The sequence below is a fragment of the Chroicocephalus ridibundus genome, chromosome 5 (assembly GCF_963924245.1).
Source record: "Chroicocephalus ridibundus chromosome 5, bChrRid1.1, whole genome shotgun sequence".
In the NCBI taxonomy this organism is placed as follows: Eukaryota; Metazoa; Chordata; class Aves; order Charadriiformes; family Laridae; genus Chroicocephalus; species Chroicocephalus ridibundus.
The window spans coordinates 377,504-398,525 of record NC_086288.1 but is presented as its reverse complement, the minus strand read 5'-3'; the positions used below and the strand labels follow the sequence as shown (position 1 = coordinate 398,525).

General features: G+C 44.5%; 1 protein-coding gene across 5 annotated transcripts in view; it reads left to right on the top strand.

The window, feature by feature from the left end:
• Nucleotides 1-9,719: 9,719 nt before the first annotated feature.
• The window catches only part of RASSF6 (Ras association domain family member 6), a 28,840-nt gene continuing 17,537 nt past the window's right edge, over nucleotides 9,720-21,022 (top strand). Inside the window, exons 1-3 of one of the 5 annotated variants that reach the window (XM_063337280.1) lie at nucleotides 9,720-9,897; nucleotides 13,108-13,257; nucleotides 13,815-14,625. In XM_063337280.1, the coding sequence (XP_063193350.1) occupies nucleotides 14,612-14,625 (14 nt within the window). In that variant the 5' untranslated portion in view covers nucleotides 9,720-9,897; nucleotides 13,108-13,257; nucleotides 13,815-14,611. The other 4 variants (XM_063337277.1, XM_063337278.1, XM_063337279.1 and 1 more) reach the window with 4 other exon arrangements.

Below are 21,022 nucleotides of genomic sequence, written 5' to 3'. Positions count from 1 at the left end.
TTTAAAACGTTCTGTCCGGAAAAGATAATAGTCCTGTATTCTAGTTTTACAGTTCTACTTGAGCATTTGGCCAAGTTCTATTCCACCAAACCCACTAAGGATTTGCTAGTCTCAAAGGACTTGAGGTATTTTGAGACACTTTTTTTCTCCTCCATGCTTAGTGTGTCCTTCCTAGCAATCTTTGAGATGGTCCAAAAGCAGCTCTGACTTTCCCACTACCCAGGAGGTCTGATGGACCAAACCTTAGAGACTAGGTATTCCTCAGAGCTGGTAGGAAATACAGGGAGCAACACTGTAAGCTCACCATTCACTGTCTGATTTGTAACACAGCCCTGTAAGCAAGAACTTCCCCAGTTCACCTTTTTCTGGTACTAGCATCAAATCTCTGACCACAACTAGAAATGTTTTCCCTTTCTCTGAAGCTGATGTGGACAAAACCGTGTTACTCTGAGGTTCGCTGTCTGCCATCTCAAAAATGTAGCCCTTAGACTGTAGGCTTCATTTTGGTTTGGAAAAAGACCCCTATTCCCTATATCCCCCAAAGCTATCTTTCAGGTTTATTTGGATTCACATGTGCCATGTCTGACTTCAGAGATTTCTCACTCCCTATTTCAGACAATCTCCTCGACAAATCACTGCATGAACACTCTGGATTGGAAATACTGAAGCCCAATGGCACTGCAGGTATCATGTAACCAGACATCACTACCTCTTCCTGAGCCAGACGGAGAGTCACAGTTTCACAGACAGACGTGAAAGAACAAGGCTGGAAGAGCCCTCTGGAGAACACCCACAAACACATACACATACACACACACACACACACACGTCCTACTTGTTCAAAGAAGGGTCAACTAGAGCAGGTTGCTCAGGACCTTGTCGAGTTTTGAATATCTCTAAGGATGGAGACTTCAAAACGTCTGTACGCTTTTGTTTTGCGTTAGAGTTTTGTCAGGAGCTCCTTGTTCATCCACGTGGGCCTTCTGCTGCCTTTGCTTGATTTCCTGCTTGCTGGGAGACCACTCTTGAGCTTGGTGGGGAGGTGATACCTGAGGATCACAGGACACTCCTGGACCACTCTGCTCTCCAGGACAGTCTCCCGTGGGATTCTTCTGAGCAGATCCCTGAAGATCCCAAAGTCTGCTCTCCTGAGGTCTACAGCTGTGATCTTGGTTTTTGCCTTGCCCCCTCCTTTCAGGATCCTGAACTCTACCACTGAGGGTACTGCAGCCCCAGTATGATTTATGCTAATAACCTAATCATTTTGGGGTGGTAACAGGAGAGTGGCACTTCTCAGACCAGCAAGGAACACCAGTACAAAAACTGTAGGTTTTGCCAGAACGTGACTCTGTGACTTAGTGTCACCTGTGAGCACAGGTGATTCATGAATCCTGGCGGAGCAGTTAGGTGATAACAGTTACTTTGGCAGCGTATGGCATTCAGAGTTTGAACCTTGTGTCCAACCTTGAATCTTACAAGATCTCGTAGCACGTGAGCATGGCTGCTCTAGCGCTCCTCCTACTGTACAGGAGCTTTATTGTTACTTTTGTGTTGACTGCACATTTGGTACTGGTGGCAGGTGGAGCGTGATGAGTGTTTCAAGAGTGACTAAAGTCTCCATGAACACAGAAGGCCTAGCAAGCTAAGACAGTTGGGACATAAACAATTTTCAGGCAATAGTTCCTTAAAGAGGAATTCCCAAGTGCCATATTGAAAGCATTTGACTGTCCAGCCTGAGTATGTACGTACTTACCTACAACTGGGGTAACTTGGGGCCATCTTTGGTGAAAGCTTTAAGTTACACATGTGGAACTGCAAAGGTCCTGCAACCACATTGCACCTCTCTGCTCTGTTTCTGGAATTTATAAATGCTTTTTTTGTGAAAGGAAAGTCACTTTGGAAAGTACTGCAGATAATAAAACCATCCAGTTCTGGTACCAGGGGCAGTGACAGGGCCTCAAGTGCTTTATCTCATTCTGTACCGGTGGTGGTTAGTTGTAAAGCACTGTGCAGTTATTAGTTCACAAGGATTTGGCTTGTGCTTTAGCGAGGGAGATGTAACAGTATTTTTGATCAGGGAATGGTTACTAAACCAGAGTTTGAAAACAATTTCCTTCCAGCTAATGTTGCAAAATGAGCAGGATGTGCATTTGTTGACTTGAACGTCACTCCGTTCACCTTTCTCATGAGCATACATGTAGTACGCCACAGAAGTGGGGGAGAGGGGAGAGCTACAGATTACACTTGAACTCATGGCCTTTCCTATATAATCTTTAAGTAATAAGGTTATAGTTTCAAGGTATAGAATTGGACAGGAAGAGAAAAAATGAGTGCTGGATATGTGCAGCCTCGTTGAAATTTTTATTCCCAGTTCCAAGATAGAGCTCAGTTTATCATCACCCATTGAAGCACTGTCTACTGAAATATATATGACGTATTCTTTGCTGCTCTGGTGTAAACACTCCTGCCATCATAGACAAGAAGATCCCCTCCGAAGCTTTTTATCACAGTGGTAGTTTCCATCACGTAGTTTTTTCATTGGTGTTTTGTGATACTCGTTTAAGAAGTTACCAATTAAAAATGATGTGTCATATCTTTAACTCACCATAGTGCATTCTGAAAAGAATTCTTGTAATTCCATATAAGCCAGTGCGTGTCCTACTCTTCACAATCCACTCTGAAAGGAAATGCCAGACATTATGGTAATCATTTACCAAAAGAAGTTCCAGATGCAAAGCATCTGTCTGTAGCAGAAGGCATAAGAGCAAAGTTTGGTTTTCTTACATATTTTTTGAGTACTTCTGTGAGTTGTTGACAGTAAGAAGTTCATAGGCACTGAGTTCAGACAACGAATGAATTGCTTCCCTTCTGAAGATACTAAAAATTACATTTTACTCTTTAACCAGAACATTAAGGCAAGTTGTGTTGCACCATGGTGAGCCCCTTGGAGTCCTCCTTTATTGGGCACTCCTTATTTCCTTTCTGAATCAGAGGTATTTCCCAATAACCAACAGTTACTTTGCTGTTTTACCGTGTTTTGGACAGATTCATCCAGAAAGGAAAACATGCAGTCAAATCAGAGTTTCAGTGGAAGACTTTTGGGACTTATTTTGAGATCTGGGAGTAGGAATGGTCCGAGATTTCTGAGGTGCTTGCTATTACAGACATGGCTTTTTAACTCCAGTGCTGGTCATTTTATTTGTAGGGTGGTTCTTCCTTGTTTATTTGAGGGGGTCCCATTTTATACTCTGGCTCTGTGATAGTGGTAGTGAAATAACAGAAGGGAGAGTGCAAAAGCCGCTCCGCAGAGGTGGGAGGAAGAGGCCAGGGCTGAGGAAGGCACAGGAGCTTCTCAGGCCAGCTTCCCCAAAGCTGTGTGTTTCAAACTACATCCTTAGTTGTAACAACATAGCCTAGAAAATGATTTACTGCGATCCACTGCATGAAGCATCAGACATGCTGTATTAGCTGGCAGATAATAGCTGAAGGATTGCTCTAAAGCCTTAAAAGAACTAAGGCGCCATCACATTAAGTTAGACAACACAATGGAATTACAAGACTTGATGACATTTTATCACAGAATGGAAGCTGTCTTTACGAAGCCTTACTAACATATAGGTTACTTCATTTTGTGGCAAGTTCAGTCATGTGGGCCCTTCCTCCTAGCAGTGGTGGGTGTGAATGAAGGAGGTGTTGGATATCTCTAATAATGCGCTGAATCCCTTAACCTCGACAGCAGCCAGCGAGGGTATCGGGTGCTCGGTGCTGCTCAGGAAGCAGTCAGACCATACTGGTATTATTTCTAGTTAGAGCTACTGTCACAACGATAGCATTACAGCCAGAGCATTGTGTTGCGTGTGAGTGCAATGGTGTAAAGGGAGAACAAGTGGGCTGGAGGCAGAAGAGCAGTTGGTGCCTAAGGTGAATTGCTCACAGACAGGCCTCGTGTCTTTCAGACTGTGAAACGTCTCCCCGTGCTGTTGATCTGCAAAAGGTCATGTCGGTACGTTGCATCTTCGCTGTTTTTCTGGGCCCCATCCTCAAGCCTGTGTACCAGCCATCACTCATTTCAAAATGAATCATTCATCATGGGGACATCCAAAGGCCATTTTCATGTCATTCTTTTTCTTGGAGGCAGGAACTTGCTAATGAGTTCCAGCAAGACAATAAAATCATACCCGCGTCGTGTTGCAATCTCAGTGTGTTGCACGTCCAGTGTCATCCTGGGAGCCCTGTGTAAGAAGTCACTTCTCCACTAGTGGCACGCAAGCAAGGGCGCTGTCATTTTGAAAGAGCAGCGTGGTCCCTCTTTAAGGACAGGGGGCAGCTTCCTGCCCGGGCGCGGCAATCAGCATTTTATCATTTCTGCTAACGGAGAATGCTTCTGCTCCGAGCAGGCAGCGTTTCACCACCGCTCAGCCTAAGTTCCTGGTGTAGCTCATCAGTGGGTTCAGAATAATCATCTGTCCCTGTAAGAGGATGGGTAAGCGGATGCATTAGAACCTCTCTTTCGGCATAAACCCAGCAGACAGCATACACTTACAGGAGTCAGGAACGGCAGGGAGCATATACAGGGGTTCTAGCAGCACTTGCAGCCTTACCAGATGGCCTCTTACAGCATTGGTGCAGGGCTTGCAGCAGGTTGTAAGAGTCCAGCACAGCAAGCATCCCATTTTCCTATTTTTGAAGAGTATCTAGAATAACGGGCTACTTACCAAAGCCGAGCTTTTGCACAGTGTCTCAGCAAAAATGAATACCAGTAGGGGTGACTCAGCCCCGAGGTGCTCCCCACGCTGCCCCGGCGCTGAGCCTCAGCTCTTTGAAATCGGACGGAGCCTTTCCACACCCTGCACTGCTCTTGCACAACCAGCAGCTACTCGCTGTTGTCCCAAGCAGGGGAGAATCACAAAGCTGAGAGCAGAAGCTGGATCTGAAGCTCCCATTCTCGTGGGGGTATGTGAGCACAGAAATTTTGTCTAAGGCTCACGCCAAGGATACGAAATGACTTTGTGAGAAAACGTAGATGTGCAGGTTTTCTAGGAAGTGTTCTCTGGCATGGGATGTGACGTTGACATTCTGCAGGCAAGTTAACAGCATGGCCTTTGACAGTTAAAGTTGTGCCCTTGAATCTGCATGTGGATACTTAAATAAGTGGCCTGATTTTCACGTTTGTAACTGCTGTTGAAGTTGCTGGGTATCTGTGAGGCCAATAATCAAGACAACTCCAGTATCTTACTTTAGAAGTGCCCATGTGAGTATATGGACCCATTAGGAATTTTCAGCTTAGGGCAAGTCCCTTGTGAAAGAAAAATATACAGACAACCCAGGACAAAATCAGCAAGCAGATTAGATTCATTGCAGGTACATGATGTGGAAAATTGATACACTCAGAGAAGACAATCACATGCCTGAAGCATGAACCTGGAACTCCGGAGATTTCAGTCCAGCTCTTGGCTTCGGTGCGGAGTTTTATGACTCCGGGGTAGCTGATTAGGCCAGGAGCTGCAAAGATCTCATCAAAGATGAGGCTGTCGTCCTCAAAGGTCATTCCAGAGCAAATTAATTACTTCTGAAGACTGAAGTTTTATTTCTTTGTGCCTGACTTCTCCTCTATAAAATTACATAGCTGCATAGATTGGAGCTGCCTGTCTCCCAGGAGATGTGTTTGAGTTACCGTGCCTCCTTTCTAGAGGTTCAGAAAAAGAAACACTCTAAAGTATACAGCATGGAGGAAACTTAGTTTAAAGGCCTTGAAAACCAGGTGATTAACATTTTTATTTTTTTAAAGAATACATACACTTTAAAAAACAGGAGCAGAGGGTTGCCATGGGTTACATGATTAAATAAACTGTTGGCACAAGTACAGACCTCAGACAACGTAAGTGAAACCAGGTTATCTTTTTGCAAAAGTAGGATTTGTGAGTTACCGAGTATACTTTAAAGTATGGATTTAGAAGACCTTTGAAAGAAACATCACCTTCATTTTGTGTATTTTGCGTGAAAAGATGCAAATTACAGGTATGAGCTTACCTTTAACGCTTCAAGCCCTTCAATCTTTTAAAATGGAAACAGAATCTGCAACTGAGAAAAATGGAGGCTTGCTTTCTTCCTTTCTGAAATAAATCTACCTTCTAATCCTCCTGAAAGGATTCAAGCGATATATTTCACCCTCCTCACATTTCATAAACAAATAAACTAACACCGAAAAAAGCATTTGAGCTGGATTATGGTTTTGCTCCACGCCTTAGAGCCAGGCAATTCAGCTCCAGGTGACGCACTGCTTTTCAGTGCAACCTGGTTTGTTTTCATGGTGGTGCCAGTTATTGACAGGAGTTGAAAGCTGAACTTCCTGCCAGGAGCTGACGCGGGTCACACTTCTACTCTAGAATTTGCATGATTTCTTTCGCCTTTGCATTATTTGACCTAATACATTGTTGGGGATTGCAAGGGTCTTATTCACCCCCCTGAAGTCACCGAGGTGATTTCGCTATCACACTTTCCACTTGTGCAATCTGGTATTTTTTTCCCCCATCTCACATGCCCTAACAAGATCGCTTAAGTGAGAAATCTACCAAGATTTTCTTCTGGTATGCGATACAGGGCAAACACCAGGCCGCTGGGCATCAAACACATTGAGTCCCACCACCACTGCCATTTCTACAACCTCAGATTCCTTTCCCATGTGCATAGTTGACCAGTCTTTTGAATTCAGAGCTTTAATGGTTCTGTTTCAGAAGGTGTGAAACAGGTGAACATATCCTATCATTTAATGGCCATTAGAGTCCATGGGAATATTTCACTTCAAAAAGCCTGAGATGAAGCATTATGTGAGTAGACAGCAGTACGAAGGGGATGTTATAGGAGGGTACCGACTGAGAATATTGTTACTTACACCAGAAATCAATTCACAGAATCCATTTGAAAGCACCTTTATTTAAACACAGATTACAAAGCAAAGTGCCTCCCTTGCTATTACTTGAATCCCAACATTTAAATAGTTCCAAATTTATTTCCAATTAATATCAACATAATTTTTTATATCTTGAACGAGAGAGCAAGCAGAAAATCCTATCAGGAGTCAGTGCTCAGGCTTATAGCGAGTGGGCAAGTTACCATCAGGTGGGCATCAGGGTCCAGCAAGGAGCAGCTGCTGCCTGTGGGACGGGGAGCCAAGCACCGTAACCCAGCAGGCAGGGCAGGGATCTCCCACACTCCCCAGCACGGTGACCCAGGAGGCCCAGACATCCCAGCCAGGTCCCACCAAGAGCACACATCACCAGGCAAGCTCGTGGCAATGAGGCGCATCCAAGGTCAAGCCCGAAAGTCAAGTGACTGGTCAGGGGTCTGGATCACTGCAGTCTATGGCCGGGCAAAGCCGAGGCTGAACCAGAGACAAGGACTCCTCCAACATCGTTCAAAAGGAGTAAAAAATGCTGAAGCCAGAGCTTAAATGAGGTTCTGGGCCGCTGGGCGAGGGTGTGGGGGGAGGCTCCGGGTGAGGCTCACCAGGGCTAGTAAGGCCAGTTGGTGCACTTGGGGCCCCGACAGCAGGCACCCTCTGGGGCAGCGAGATCCCAAGTGCGGGGAATACTGTGGTTTTGCCTGCTTGTCATTGCTGGAGGAGTCCGGTGAGGTCATTAAAGAATTCAGCTGGAAATACGGAAGGAGCAAAACTTAGTAGGACTCAACAGCCTTTCTTCCTTCAGCTACAGCCTGCAAAAATTGAAGTTTCAGTTTATGAGACCTTCTGTGACCTTTCTGAATGTCTGATTTCTTCCCCTATCTTACCCAAATCTTCCGAACAGAAACAAAACTCAATCTAAATAATTTCTGAACAGCAAAGGAAAAATACAGAGGTTTTCCTTCCAGTTATGGCAGGGCAGCAAAGACCTTTCTGAATCTCTTTGCCTTCTATCTTCAAATGACTACTGAGTTTTAGACATCTCCCTGTTTTCTGAATTGTCTCCGATACGTGCCTCTCAGTGCAAACAGTCCTTTACTGCTGTCCTGTGTGCGGTTACCTGCTCGGTGCCAGGTACCGAAGGGATTGTAGATCACATGTGCTTGCTCTGGCCTTGATCTCGTGTCCCTCGTCAGCAGTGGCAAAATTCCCCAGCGCTGTGTTTCGTGGACCAGTTGTTGGCTGCAGATGCCTTTGGCTTTGCTGAAAGCCTGAAAGCGGCATGATTTTCAGAGTGCATCTTCATTTCTTTTTGTAAGCCAGGTATATCTGAATCTGAAAGCAGGTACCGAAAACCACGTCATCATTTGGAAAAACCCTTGTCCATTCTTCGGGTTTTTAATATTTATACTTTTGTCATTAGTGACATTAGTTTTAGACTAAATTTATTCATATTCCCAAGTGAGAGGTGTTACATAGACACAGCCTGTTACTATTAACAGCCATTGCACATTTTTTTTGCACAGAAAACACTTTTACCGTTATAGCAGAAAAAAAGAATCAAGAAATATTGCCCCCTCAACATCACGCACAATGAAATTCAGTATTTCCCCCCACATTTTGGTCTGGTATTTATTTTTGAACAAGATACAATAATATACCGGCAGGGCATGTTGATATCACCAGAAGTGTTGTCAGTGAAATGCAAGAGAAACGTAGGATAGAAGCTACAATAAAATGCTCGCTTCTCCTATAGATTTTGAACTGCACGTTTAAGAGCTTTACGGGCTATTTTAGGGTTCTGCCCTAACAACAGTGTCCAAACATGGACTGAAATTGTGTTCTTGAGGATTGCTTTGAACAGGAATAGAATAAACTGATGCCCATGTGACTTTGAGAACTGGTGACAAAGAGGTACTTGTATTTTATTTTATGAGAAACAGCATAATTTATGATACTACACTGAAAGTAACCTTCAGCAACAAGTTCCTGCATGCAGACACAAACCGCCCAGGAAATAGCAAGCTGTTGACTGGCTCACCGAGCCTTCTCTTTGCAACACAAGCGCTGCATTGCATTGTCAAGGTTACTTTGGAGTTTGTGCTTGTAGCGTTTTGCTGTATCGGTTTCGGGCACATTGGCTCGGTCCTGGAGATTGTCAGATTATCCATACGGGTCATTACTGGTAAGAAGCTTACGTTAACGAGACGTGTCATTCAGCAGCCTCGGTGAAAACTGCCTAGTAGACAGCGAAGGTCTCATCCCAGGAAAATTCCTCTCAACAGAATCCCGGTGTAGCGCTTGTCCCAGTATCACTCCCTGGCTTTCACAGAAGGGTTTTATTTGCTGTCCGTTCATCGAGAACAGCAGCCAGGGTGGAAAATAGTATCTGTACCTCCCGCAGGTGCCCCGGTGCTGGCACAGCTCCTGGGAGCTGCAGCACAGCAGCACCTCAATCATTTTAGGTAGCGACAGATCCAGCAGAGAAGAGCTCAGCCTGTTTATGTGATTGCGGTGTTTGATGGGAGAGAATGTTTTCTCTCTTTGCAGTCTAGAAACTCATTAGTCTGAAAGCTAAAAGAAAGGATATTTTCCTATTCACAGCAATGGCAGAAGCAGCCTCTTTGACTTAGAACGGGCCAGAGTGGCCTTATCCGGTTCTTGTTTTGTCCAAGACCTAGCATTTTTGGTCCAGATTTTTTCCTTCAATAATATTTGGCTTTGCTAGGAATATTGCAATTTCTCTTTGCAAGTGCTTCACTAACAACTTCAAGCAAGCAGAAGACTGTAATGTCATTTCAGCTTCTTTGTCCAGGACCAGTTACCTTTTCTGTCATTGAACCATTGTAAAGCTTTTAACCAAAACCAGACATCTCAGGCCCTTTTTCCGCTCTTATTTCTTGTCCAGGAATTTCAACTGATATCCCTGAGGCTGGACTCATTTCCTGATTCACATGGGTTCCCGCAGCCGCAGACCCAGCACGGGCACCCCTTTGGTAGGTAGACCTCTGGTAGGTACGGTTATTCAGTCTGGCTGCTGGTGTACCGTGGAGAGTGGATGAAATACAGATGTATCTGAGTTCATCCCCTCCCTCTCTGCATTTTTATTCTCCTTCCGTCTGACTTTTCTGCCACAGTAAAATGCAGATCAACAAAATGTAATTTCAGTGCTTCTTAAGGCAGTCTAACTTGGAAGTCAAGTTTTTCCCCACATATCTGTTAGCCAGGAGGCGTACGAAAGGCTGGTAAGGCAGCAGCACCCGTGCCGTGCACGAAACGGCCTTCTCCCAGGAGCGCACTCTGGGTTTCATCCCGCCCTGTCTCTGCTGTTAAATAAAACCAGCCTTAGCAAGTCCCGGAGGGTAGCCCTCTTGGCGACTGCTTTAGGCTTTCTGTGGGCCCACACTTCCACCTGGTGGCCATATCTGATACAGCGACCTCTTGTCACAGAGCTTGCTCTCAACGATACCGAGAGACAGTTCAACACCAAATCCCAAATCCGTACGTCTGGCCCTGCGCTTTTCATGCACCGAGCTGGTTCCACCTGACCATCACCTATGTGCAAGAATGCTTTGCTGTTGCCCTGGAAGCTACCGCTGTGTTGTGACTGCAGCTGTTCCCCGGTTATCCCTGGCTATAATCACATCTTAGTATTATTAGATGGGATCAGAAGGTCAGTGATGGGAGACTCGATTGATAGGTGCCATACCATACTTTTATTGTATGTGAAGAGTTTTAGAGGACAAGGAGAACCGTTTCCTCGTTATGTGCAACTCAGCTCTTGAAGATGGAAGTTTTCACCTTCCTGATTCGCTGCACGTCAAAGAGCAGGGGTCCCAAAGCAGTTCTGTCTGACTCAGACCACCGCTCTCCAATAAGAAAAGTAAATTTAGTCCTGCCTTCTGTTTCTAACCTTTTGTTCTTCTGCGTAAGTCATCTCTCCTCCCCTCTCGAGGAATCTTTGGTGCTGGACATTGTTGACTCCCTCCAGGGAGCCAGAGCATCCCCACCACCTGGGTCCCAGCTGCCTGCAGGCATCCTACCATGTCCCAAGCCACAGTTTTGCCAACAGAAGCTATGTGAACCCTTCTCCAATGTTTTACGTGCAGTCCTTTGTTCATTGACTCTATTCTTTATTCTCTTTTCTACTCATTTGCCTGGTAAAGGCATCAACTTACTGGTTTGTAGTTTGCCAGATATTCAGAAGACTTACCTTTAAAACCGGGCCATTTTCAAATCTGGCACGAGGGCAGGTGTAAATGAGAGGTTTGGCATCATTGGCCAATCAAAACATTTGGTGTTTTATCTCCACGTGTAGCACGCTAGAGTCAGTACTCCTTTAATCTTTTCTCCCTTTGCCCATTCCTTAAACCTTGGAAGCTACCTTCCATTCTAACAGCCTCCTTGACGCTGTTTAATTCCATGGGCCCTTAAAACATCTTTCCAACACAGATTTAACAGTTATTTGTTCTGCACTCCGGAGTCATTGGAGCATCCTCACGAGTGGAAACTCCAATAGACAACTGCTGATGGGTCTGATGCCCCCTCTGCCAGTGGGACAGTAAATTCATTTCCGCTTTGCCAAGTTAAATAAAAGCTTTTGTTGAGAATTCCGACAGCCAAATCGATGCGTCCTTGAGCTCCGCCACCTTGTGGTAATTCGCTCCCCTGCACCCTACTTGTCCCAGAGTTACAGGGCAGGCACTACTCGAAGGTCATAAGCGTTTTCCTTTATTACGGTGTTGTTGACTTCAATTAGATGTCGTTACTAGTGCTTAGATTGGAAGGGTGATTTTTTTTCAGTTCTTTAGAGACCAGGAAAACGCCTAACAAGTGTGTTATCCGAAATATTCACAGTCTGAAGAGGCAAGAAAGGTGAAGTACTAAGGAACACGCCCAGTGTAAAATAAACAGCTGGCATATCAAATAACTTTATTAGTATATCATCTTCACATACATCTTTTGAATGCAACGTCATTTACTCAGTTTATGTACCAGGGAAGGCTTGCAATAACATGTTGTTCTGGAAACAGACTTGGTAGAAAATAAAGAAAATCAGTAGAGATCAAAATAGACGAAGTACATGAGCTGGCAGAACTTATTCTTGCATTCATAAGAACTTGTAACAAAATCCAATAGCCATTTTAGTTTTGTTTCAAATGGTAAGTTTAATACAAAATTATACAGTTTGCAAGACAAATTTAAAGTTAAGAAATTTATTTCCTAACATCAGTGTTTGGACAGATACTTCATTAATTTAAAAAATTACTCTACTTTTGTAAATATTTTAACAGCATATGATGAAAATTATTTTTACTCCGCAGACGCCCTGGCAGCTTGTAAAAGTTAAGTGCTGGAGTGACAAGCGCAGTTGAACCATAGATCTAAGTTCCTGGATATACAAAACACGAGGATTTGAGTGTCTTAGTCTTTTTTATTTGCCATGATGTTTGCTTTCTGTGATAAAATAAAAAAGCCAAACCCCCGGTTTAAATAAAGATCTTTGAGTTGGTATGCCTTGGACACAGCATCTGGTATAACAGCCCCAGGCACCCAGGAAGATGGAGCAATGGTAGCCAGGACTCTCGCTAGGTTTCTGGTGCACATTTTGGTGCAGGAGCCAGCAGGGCCAGCACAGGGTCCCCACGTTGGGCTGCAGACCACCTACAGCCCAAGCCCAGCCAGCACCAGCAGGCACCCTACCCCACCGCTTCCCTGGCAGATGCTCAGGGCAGCCCTTGGTCATCTCACCTGCTAAACATCTCCCTTGGAACCTTAGCAAAGCAAGCTGAGCAGAACCAGAGACTGCAGCCACATTGAACCAAGAGCCCAGGTACCAGACAAGGTCATGGTAATGAAACAAGACCTAAAGAAAACCCAAAAAATCAATCCCCAAGTCCCCCCCGACCATCCAATAACTACCTATCAAGCCTAGACAGACATAAACACAATCCAGCCTACAGATAAGGATGAATAGGGTCTATAACCAACCATAGACATATTGACCACCAAGGGAGAGACCAACACTCCCACAGCACAGCTCAAAAAAGAGAAGCTTCTCCAGGCTGAGCTTAAATAGGGTCACAGGCCCATGGGTGTGGGCCAGGGGGTGGGGAGGTTCCAGGTGTGGCAAATCAGGATCATTAAGGTGAACCGGTGCCCTCAGAGTGCAGGCACTTAAAGAGATCTTACTTTTCATTTTGCAGCATGGAGTTATGCATGTGTCATTGCCGTATGAAGTCTGTTTCGCTGAAAAAAGCACATCCTGCACCTGGCAGGGCCTTCCCCATTGCTGTGGGGTAAAGGAAGCAGAAGGATCCACCCCCAGAAGAATGCCACCCCTGATGAAATTTCAGGTAAGAAAGGCAGCTATCCGTGAACAGCAGAGGCAAAGGACCGTCCCTCCTTGAAAAACATTGTCATTTAAGTGCAAATGTGTGGTGTTCGATGTCAAGAGAGTGGTGCCAGGCTTGAACATTCACACCAATCTTGTAAAAACAGTTGTTGATCTCTGTGTCTTCAGTTTCAGGGTATTTCACTAGATATTCCTTAATTTTCACAAAGGTGTCTGAAATTCTGGAATTAATGCTGTAAATGAAGGGTTGACAGTTCAACTGCCGACTTCTGCAGCACTACTGAGCTGCCTGCTACAGCAGCGCGCAGGGGCCAAAGGGGATCTCTGCAGATAGCAGGTGCCCTGGGCGAGCAGCGTTCCGCTCCCTGGCCGTGTGCCTCCAGGGACAGCTGGACACGTACTGCTCAGATGCGGTTCCTGTTTCTGCAATAACTTTTGCATAAAATTTCACGCCTGGAATTGCTTCCATTCCTGCACCTGTTAGAACCTGTGCTCTCCGCAGACCTGGGCGAGCATACCGCCCAACTTACAGTCCTAAAAATGCTCCTTTCTCTACAGCTTCGTAGCGGGTTGAACATCCTCTTGTTGGAGACTGCCTCCCTCACCCAGCAGCCCGTGGTTTCCTGCGGTAAGGATTGCCTCCTGCAAGCGTGGTACGTTTCCCCCGTGCGGCGTGTGCTCTGAAAGCTGGGACAACACCGTCCCGGAGGCTGAATCTGCATTTCCAGTGGGCAGCTTGTTCAGATTCTTCACTTGCAAGGACATGTGTACTGGCTAGAAGCAAGGTATCGCCTGCAGGGCTGAGAATGATGGTTTCAGATGGATCAAATTCCAAACTGGAAGACACACCCTCCCAACAACTGCGCAGAGAAGAATCTTTCCAGAATTTCAGCATCTCCCAACAGCTATTGACTTGTTTATGTTGCCTTACACAGGAACACACGGAGCTCATAGTCCAAATCAGATAGTGATTTTATAAACCGCTGTGTTCCATATGCCTCCGTTCTCATCTGGCTTTGGTTTTCCAAAGCACTTCTAGACCAGAAAGACATTCAGATGTCCTCAACGATGAGATCAGGTTTTAGCCTTGTTAATTCCCATGAAACCTAGCGTAGGTTGTAAATGAGCTAGCCAAGCACTGAGGGAAGATTCCGCCCTTCAAAGTTAGAGACACCATTGTTTCATCCAGCGCCACTGAAATGCCACCGCCTCTGCCATCGAGCTGACGCGTAACTGCCAGCCATCGCACGCAGCGCTCACGGTGCGCTAGCGCTCTACACAGAAGAGTTCGGGCCTTGGATATCTGAATGAGAAGAAAAATGTGATCCATACAATCAGACACTCGGGAGAAAAATATGAGTGTGACACAGTAAGTACAGAAATGTATTTACTCTTGGTAAAATATGCTAGACAGCTGGGTGCCCAAAGGGGTTATTTGATACTGTAGTAGAAAAGCAGCATTATGGAGGGACAGGAGCGATCCAGAGCAAGCAGTTGCAGTGTCTGTGGGGTGATTTTCAGCAAGAAGACTGAGCACACTTGAGGAATGTCTCAGTGTCAGAGGGTGAACTGTCTTAGACAGAACTGGGGAGTCACAGAGGCCTCTTCAAACCACCAAACCCAAGGCAGAGCCTCTGTGAGTCAGCCCGATCTGGTTTGCTTTGCGCTTGCTCCTTTGCAGCGCTCTCTGTGCTCGCGTGAGATTTTCAAGAGCAAATTAATAAATAAATGTTACAGACGCTTATAGATCATCTGCTCTACTGTCTGTTTAGATATCTCATGCAGCACGTAAATTAAGAAGTCAGTTCTCTCTCAGAACAATTTTTATGAAGCACTTCGGCGACGGTACTTGCTTACACCATCAATATTCATTATGGAAATGGGTTTAAGCCTCAGATGTCGCTGGTTTTATGCTGGCTTCCCAGCAGTTTGATGGATCGCTCCAGTTAGTTGTGCTTAGCAGCATACAATGAGAACTGCATGCCATGCAGAGACGCCGGGACGCAATGTGAGGAATGTATCGGTGCGCAGCGACCGCGAGCGAGGGAGCGTGGGCTGCTCAGAGACAGGCGGCAGTTGCCACACATTCCCCCCATGCCCACCAGCTTCTCATTCCTCACTTACAGGCCAAAAATGAGAGTACTGTTTCTCACGCTATTCCTTATCAACCTGAACACTTTTATTGCGCAAAGTTTTATATATGTAAGCATAAATGAAACTTATTTCAGTGTGCCTTGCTGCAGTGACAAATGACGTCCTCATCTGTACAGGAGAAGCTCTGATGTCCAATGGCTCTTTAAGGAAATCGGATTTTCTTCTAGAATGGATGCTAGAATAAATGAGGTGGCATAAGTGCGAGTGTGCTCTTTGTACTGTTTGTCTGGGCACCTGATATAAGAACACATTACAGGAGCTGAGCTCTTGCTAGGTGACTTGTGGGTCAGTCTCCTTGGTCCCCTAATGACGGGGGACACTAAAAGGTTATTTTTCTTCAGTATTGACAGCACTTCATCATTTTATGCCATCAGGAAACTCGGTCCAGTACAGTCATGTAAAATACAGTGATGTCACACAGTTTTGTATCACACGTTCTTTCCTAAAATGTCTTTATCATCTCAATCTCAGTAAAACATCTGCTAAATCCAGTTTCCATGTCCTCTCTCATCCTTACCATTTTCTTGAAGTTTGTAAGTCGTAGCAACGCTGGCTAGTGCGGGCTGTCATTCTTTCTTAAAGCGTCTTCCCTCTAGTGCCCCAGAGCAGAATATTGTGTGAAAACTTGTACTTTCTGATGGCAAGTGTGAGGAGAATGGTATCTGGAAATCTGGGCTACTTTTTTTAACCACTGAAGTGTTTACATAGGCAATGGCAAGGTATTTGCATGAGCGCTCTTTAACCAGTATCCAGCCTAGCATTAAGCTTATTTAACATCAGGAGGGGTTTGCTTCATAATTATGACTCGGCGTCAATTGCTATGAAGCAGGAATATTCGTCTTAGTTTAGTAGTACATTACACTGCATTTAGGTAGTACACTGTAGAATAGTGACAGTCCTGAAGTGCAGCTTACTTCAAACTTTTTTTTCAAATATATCTTGCAGTTTGCATGCAAAAAAATTTTGCTGCCGAGCTCTTCTCCGAAATTTGCCAGAGACTTGCACATGCTCAGAGCATCTCAGGATCTGGCAGTGTGCGCATTTGCAGAAGAGGAAAGTCTGATGCAGAAGAGAGAATATCTTTGACAGACCAGTAGGGTAGGGAACAGCGAGAGCAGGTCAGTAAACAGCCTCCCAGATCCCCTCGAATTCGGTAACGCAGGCACGTTCAGCGGGGCTGAGACAGCGCTGCAGACCGTGTGCTGGAGATCCTTCATCATTTCATGACACAGCGCCATGTACTGCAGTGAAGGCAAGACAACAATGTCTGATTTGCATTGTGTTCATTAGAAATTAAACTCAGACTGATTACTGGTAGGCTTTTTTGTATAAAGTCCAGGTATTTATAATGTGACTCGACGACTGATCTTCAGTGGAGCCGAGACGTTTCCCATTTTTTCACTGAGATCACGGAGAAAATATAGACTTGCATACGTATTTCTGTGATGCAAATTATATTGCAATTAGAGTTATTGCTGACGTTTGCTTTACAACTTAGGGTGTCTTAAAATGAGGAGAATGGGGAAAATTTTGGCACAACAATTGTCCCTTCTCAAATAGTTCTACAACACTTTGCAGATCGAACCTTCCCATTTGTACACAATCTAAAGGCAAGCGTAGAAATAACAGGAAAATAACTGGTTGTTCTGCAAGAGCAGTTCCAACTGCAGCAGGCGTGTGCGGCTTCAAGGAACGATGGCAATAGCTTCGAGTCAGAATTAGGATCTGAAACTCCCTCAGAAGTCTAGTTTAGATCCAGTATGACCTTTTGATTGTGGAGAGTACTGAACCGGTGTTTTAAAAGGGACAGAAAATAGGAGACAGACCACATTAGGACTCAGCTGCTTTAAGAAACCAGTAATTTAAGAAAAATCATTAGCATATTGGGAATGGGAGTCAGGTGCTACAGTCACATGTCCCTCAATTGACCATTCTTGAGGAGTGGCCGGGGCATAAAAAGATCCTCTATTGCAAATAGGATGGTTTTGTGCTGGGGGAACGTGAGAGGGTTTTGATTGTGGCTCTCCAAGGAAATAGGACCAGGGAGTTTGCGTTGTGAAAACAGGGGAGCCCTGATACGGAGCAGCACATAGAGAGAAACTGAAGGAAGCAATCTTTTATGGAAAACCTTGAATTTGAAGAAAAATCTGGGTCTGGAGACCTGGAGTGTGGAGGAATTAGGGCTTATAAGTGCTGTGTAAGGTGGCTGGGTGTGGTGAGGTTGTGATTTTACTGCTGGCTGAGCTGTAATGGGAGGGAGAAGCTGTGACTGTAGCTCTTTGGGACAGGGCAGTTCCAGCTGGTTCTGCCCTTTGTGATATTTTGTAGCTCCCGGCAATGAAAATCCTTGTATGGGTTTATAAAGCTCTACGATATCAAATGGATGACTTCATGGGCGTATCTAACCAATGTGTGACTAACGGTGTTTCACATGCTTAGGTAGGATCTGTCCCTCTGACAGTGGCTTGTGAGGATAAAGACAGTGATATCTGCAAGCGGCTTTTCGCAGAGGCAAAGGTCAGTACTTGGGAAGTTCCACCTCTTTAAATGATGTCAAAAACCATAGCCTCTAGCACATGTGCTGCTGCAGACATCAGCCCTGCTTCTCTTCTATTCCTTAAAAAACTGTGGCCTTCAAAATTCACAGTGGTGTGTGTGAGGGGTGATGGCCCATGATAGATAACCAGGCAGTGTAATGGATGCGTACAGTACATATTTAGGGATTTGGGCTCGTCATCTGTTTCCTAGTTTCTGTTTTCCGTGCTTATCAGTTCTGTCTGCAAAACATGTCCTGGCACACGAGGTTTGCTCTTGGCACTTTGGTGTGGTGACAGAAAATAATCTTACCAAAGAGTGGGAGGTCCCTTGCAGAGTAAATCCAGTTGTTTTAAATTCCTTGATTTGTTGCTATTATCAACACAATCCTCTTGGTAACCTGTGTAATCTAAAGGAAAGAACCGATCACTTGCTTTGTGTTCATTTCAGATCTTGTCAGCCAAGGCTCTGCCTTTGCACTGCAGTAGCTGCCTCAGAAAGTCCAAGAAGGATTTTCCGTGTTTGGAGTTAATGATCTGAAGCTGTGCAGAAACAGTTCTTTGCAAACAGTGTTAGGGATTTTCCTTTTCACTGTAAAGCAGAGAAATCTGTTGTGAGCTCGTGTGTATCCTGTTGTGTTTATCAAAACACTTCCACTGAGCTCCAGCGTGCCTGGATGATCTTGCCATGGCCAGGTGACCATGTACTACAAAAATAGAACAGGAATCTCTTAGTTTTTTCTGTTTGAGATATTCTTCTAGCTTTAGCAATCTGTTAATGATTTGAGAGCAAGTTATTCAACAGCTGAACTCCAACTTCCAATTATTTATTAACTTAAAATTATTTGAATATTAATCATGCAAGGAGCCTGACATGAAAACAGCCTTTAAAGACTCAAGGATTGTCACATTCCCTGCCTGTTTGAAGCAAAACATCATTATGCTTTTACTTAACAGGTGAAATAATATAACCAAGTTGTGACTTGTTCTTAGCCTTCCAGGGCATATAAACTATGCCTATTATGAAAGACAAAAAAATAACGCTTCCCGTGCATTGAGTATTTACTATGAAAGGAACAGAAGCATTCTGTTTCTTGGAATTTCCAGCAAACTTCCTTCTGCTATGTGGCCCTAAAGACATCTTTTCTTTTTGTGATGTGGTACCCGTTCCTAGTCTGCACTGACAGGTCTGCTCGTGGTACTTACCAGGTAACTGTGTGTGACTGAAACGAGATCAGAACTAGGCCTTTGGTGGGAGTAGTGCAGCTGTGAGAGTGAAAACTAGAAACCAGCCCGAGCCACGCTCCGCACGCCAATGTAAAAACCAACACACCTGGTTTAACTGGGAATGAGAACTACACGCCTTTACTACATCCGGGTTTTTTACAGCTTTATTGTATTAATTTCTTACTGAGATATCTTTGCATGAATCTAAGTAATTTAAGCATTGGGTTTTTAAAACTTGCTTGTAAACTTAAAAAAAAGCTGTCCCTAAAAATTTAAATTAATCTTAAAAAACCAGACAAAGACTCAAAACTGTGGAGTCAGGATGGAGCTTGAGATACACTGAAGGGTTAACGTTACATTGCCCTATTGTGAGCTAATAATGTGGTCTTCAGTTCTAAAAATACTCCATACTTTCTGGTATGGTAGAGCTTTACAGTGTGAGTGTGCAGCAGCGGAGCACAAGTGTCACCAACAGATTAGACGTTATCTCGGTTTAGAGGCTGGCAGGTGCCAGGCTGTGCCTGCTCTCTGCTCTAGCCCTCTCATCAAGCGTCTGAAGCTGTGACAGGAAAAATGAAACCTCTGGTGTTAAACGGGTTGGGAAGTTGTATGGGTTTGTGTTAAACAATTGCAGAAAAGATAGAGCAGCTCCAGATGTTGAGCTTGGCCTGAAGCTCCAAGCCCACCACAGCACGGAGCTCCTCTGAGAACCGAGCAAAAATCTCTTATGTTGACTCCTTCCTGTGGTTTGAAAGGCTTCTCAATGTTATATATACCAAGGAAAGCTTTATTTAAATATTTTTTTGGTGCAGAGGTAGAAACTGCAGCATAAACTGTAATCCCAAATACCGAGTATGTTGTGTTGTGCGTACAGCAATGCGTCCAGCTCTTGAGAGGAAAACCACCACAGGATAACGATGTGATCAGGAATCAAATATTTATGGGTCTGTTCTACCTCCCCTTAACATAAAATTATATAAAGCAGAAATAACTTGATGTAAATCACAGTACAATAAGATGGGTATAAAGGCAAATTCAGGCTCAGTATTTTTCGTGCTCTTCTCTCTGTGGCCCAATAACTTCCAGTTTTAGGGTTGATCATGTGAATAAATTGCTTGCTATAAATGGATGGGCAAACAGGAGAAACTTGGAAGGTATGTGTGGTTCATATGTTTTTTTACAGCTTAAACATCTGCTTATACTATTAGCTACTGAGCAATTAAGCTAAGCAGCAATGCCTTCTCTCTTGCCCAATGAATAATATTCATAAGTCTATTAAGCAAGAAATTGAATATACAGCTGTATGTAATTAAGTGAACAAGTTGCGTTGTCAGAATTTGTGTCATAATGTTATAAATCCATATATTCATATTTAGGCATGATCTGATTGTATGTCTTGGTTATTCCCCTAAACTCCAGTGTGTATCTGGAGAAGGAAAAATGTCCTAACCCTCTAGATTAGAAAACAGACAAGAGAAAAGGTTAAAGCATAACAGTGCTTTCAGCACAGGATGTTTCAGGGCGCGTCCTGTCAGCAAATAATTACTAAGAGTCAGCAGGTTGCCTCTCATTATAAAGTTAGTGATTAAAGTGTTAACTGGAGCCTCCCCGTAGGTGTAACCGTGACTAAGGGAGCGCTCCTCTCAGCCGCTTGGAGGAAGGAAAGTGGGTAGGTAAATATTCCCGACATGCACCGAAATGCGGGGAGTGTCCTGGGCTTCCAGCACTCCCAGTTTAAGGCAAAGAGTAATTAACAGCTCTGTGGGTTCCATGAAGTAGCTGTCAGCCAGTGCCATGCTGTCATGCCTCGTCCAGGGCTCAGTGAAAGGTACGTGAAACTCCTCCTCTGCT